This window comes from Colobus angolensis, unplaced genomic scaffold (genome assembly GCF_000951035.1).
Source record: "Colobus angolensis palliatus isolate OR3802 unplaced genomic scaffold, Cang.pa_1.0 Scaffold43, whole genome shotgun sequence".
Classification (NCBI taxonomy): Eukaryota; Metazoa; Chordata; class Mammalia; order Primates; family Cercopithecidae; genus Colobus; species Colobus angolensis.
In genome coordinates, this window is record NW_012117710.1 from 1,091,938 (window position 1) to 1,094,903 (window position 2,966).

The 2,966-nt window shown below is 57.0% G+C and overlaps 1 protein-coding gene across 1 annotated transcript in view; it reads left to right on the top strand.

Annotated features, from left to right (window-relative positions):
* GET4 (golgi to ER traffic protein 4 homolog (S. cerevisiae)) overlaps positions 1 to 2,966 on the top strand; it is a 22,085-nt gene that overhangs the window by 14,284 nt on the left and 4,835 nt on the right. The window contains exons 5-6 of the mRNA XM_011956930.1: positions 811 to 949; positions 2,061 to 2,201. Of these exons, the coding sequence (XP_011812320.1) occupies positions 811 to 949; positions 2,061 to 2,201 (280 nt within the window). The remainder of the gene's footprint in view (positions 1 to 810; positions 950 to 2,060; positions 2,202 to 2,966) is intronic.

The following is a 2,966-nucleotide window of genomic DNA, read 5'->3' on the forward strand; positions in this document are numbered from 1 at the left end:
CGGGGCCTGGGAGCGGAGTGTGAGCGGGTGTTAGGACGGGGCCCGGGAGCGGAATGTGCTTTTGGGATGTCGAGGGCTGATCATTGGGTCAGTGTGGTGAGCACATCAGGCTGGTTTTGACTGTTGATTACATGCTAGATGCTAGGCCCTGGTTACATTGCTCCCTGTAAGTTGCTTCTGGTAGGTGGGGAGGGTCACATGGTAACACTCTGTCATTGGTCATCACAACGCACGTTAATGTGATTGGATTCAGCAGCTCTGAGAGCTTGGAGGATGAAGGTGTTGCATGGCTGAGTGACTGTTCCCTGGTAATCTGTTTGGTGCTGTGTGTGAGGTGTGGGCCGGCTCTGAGTCCCTGTCAGGTACCTCTGCCTGTGGGCTCTGGCTGGGCTCTCCTCCAGGGCGGGCAGGTGGACTACAATTAACATAGAATATCTTTACACCGACCGGACGCAGTGGCTCAAGCCTGTAATCCCAGCACTTTGGGAGGCCGAGGCGGGTGGATAACACGAGGTCAGGAGTTCAAGACCAGCCTGGCCAACATGGTGAAACCTCGACTCTACTAAAAATACAAAAATTAGCTGGCCGTGGTGGCATCCGCCTGTAATCTCAGCTATTTGGGAGGCTGAGGCAGGAGAATTGCTTGAACCCAGAAGGCGGAGGTTGCAGTGAGCCCAGATCGTGCCACTGCACTCCAGCCTGGGTGACAGAGCAAGACTCTGTCTCAAAAAACAAACATATGTTTCCACCTTTTCTGTTCTATATCATATTCATGAAATGCATTCAAATTTTTCTGTGTTTCCTTTGCAGAACAAAACTATTGTGAGTCGCGGTATCATTTTCTGCACTCAGCAGACGGGGAGGGCTGTGCCAACATGCTGGTGGAATACTCCACGTCACGTGGCTTCCGCAGCGAGGTGGACATGTTCGTGGCCCAGGCCGTGCTGCAGTAGGTGTTTGTGGCTCTTCGGGTCTTGGCTTCCATCGCTGCCTTGGCCGGGCGGCCTTAGAGCAGGTCCCCTTGTCCCCTGCCCGAGCTGTGCTGCAGGATACACTGAGTTCACTCTGGGCAGAATCCACAGTGCACTTGTCAGCCAGAGTCACCCGTGATTTTTCATAAGTTTAACCAATTTCAAGAAGTATCTTAGAAACTCCCCCTTTCCCGACGGGCACTGGAGCGCCCTCCACAATGCGCCTCTCGCCCGCTGCCGGGAGGCCCCGCGGCCTCTGCTCTACTCAGGCCTGCCTTGGCCTGTTCTTTCCCGCAGTATCTGGAAACGCAGAAATGCACACCCAGGTCATAGAGTTGTGAGCATCTACCCCGCGGCCCCTCCCGCCAGCTCGCTGGGGCATCCTGCAGGCCGAGCTCCGGGCGCTGGCCTCCGCTTCCTTTCTCATGAAAGCCTTATTCGTGTCCATGAGTTTCTTCCCACAGAACAAACGTGGATTTCAAGGCGGGCATTGGGGAGTTAACGTGGGATCTGGGGACAGACACCCTCTGACCTCAGTGCTGGCCACTGCAGAGCTCTGCCAGGAGCTGGCGTCTGTGACTTAGATGAAAAGCTGGGTCAAACCTGGAGCTCCCTGGCTCTGCGCTGCCCTGCATGCACGTTTTCTCTGGGCTGACAGTGGCCCTGCCCCTGGGACACTGAGCCCTCCCTGTGGGCCCTCCTCGAACAGGAGCCAGGGTCTGTGCGGCACCCGCCGGCTGCTGGGCCATGGCTGAGTGTTCTGGTGCGGGCCAGCGCCTGCAGGGTGCGGGCAGCCTGAGGAGAGGAGAGCTTGCTCAGTGCATCGCGTAGATGGGGCTCAGGCTGGGGCCGAGCTCCAGAGCCTGGTGACTTTCCCAAGCTTCATTCTCTTCACCTGTGAATTGCAGGCTTCCCCGGTGTGCCCTGCACGTGAGGGGAGACACGCGTGAAGCACTGAGTGCCTCCGTGCCTGGGGCCGCGGGACCCGTGGGCGCACGAGCTCGGGAAGGACATGTCAGAGGCTGGCACCTGTGCGGGCAGAAGCCATGTCCTCCAGCCCTTCCACCACCAGCATGTTCTCATTTCCAGGTTTCTCTGTTTAAAAAACAAAAGTAGCGCATCGGTGGTCTTCACGACGTACACCCAGAAGCACCCGTCCATCGAGGACGGGCCTCCGTTTGTGGAGCCGCTGCTCAACTTCATCTGGTTCCTGCTGCTGGCTGTGGACGGGTGCGTCTTGGTGTCTTGGGGGTGGGGTGTGAATGTGTGTGTTGTGTGTAGACGTGGCATGGGTAGCTGTGTGGGTGTGTGTGCAAGTGTAGTCATGGTGGGGGTAGCTGTGTGGGTATATGTATAGGGTATGAGTGTTGGGTGTAGACGTGTGGGTGTGTGTGCAGGGCTGTTGGGTGTAGACATGGTAGTGTGGGTAGCTGTGTGGCTGTATGTGCTGTAGTGTGGGTGTGTGGTGTGTGCAGGTGTGAGTGCAGGTGTAGGGGTATGGGTGTGTGCAGGTGAGTGGTGGGTGTAGGGGTGGGTGGGTGTAGACGTGAATGGTGGGGGTTGTGTGCAGGTGAGTTGGGTGTCAATATGGTGTGGGTAGCTGTGGGGGGGAATGTGCAGGTGCTGGGTGTCCATGTGGTGATGTGGGTGTGTGTAGATATGTGCGTGTGTGTGCAGGTGTGTTGTAGGTGTAGAGGGGGTAGTGTGTGCAGGTATGGGGTGTCTGGAGGGGGTAGTTGTGTTGCGGTACATGCAGGTATGTGTGTTGGGTGTAGACATGGTGAGGGTGGGTGTGTGGTGTGTAGGTGTGTTGTGTGTAGACGTGTGGGTAGCTGGGGGCGTGCAGGTGTATTGGGCATAGACGTGGCAGTATGGGTTGCTGTATGTGTGCAGGTGTTGAGTGTAGACATGGCATGGGTAGCCATGTGGGCGTTTGCAGGTGTTAGGTGTGGTGGTATGCACAGGTGAGTGCTGGGTATAGGCATGGTGGTGTGC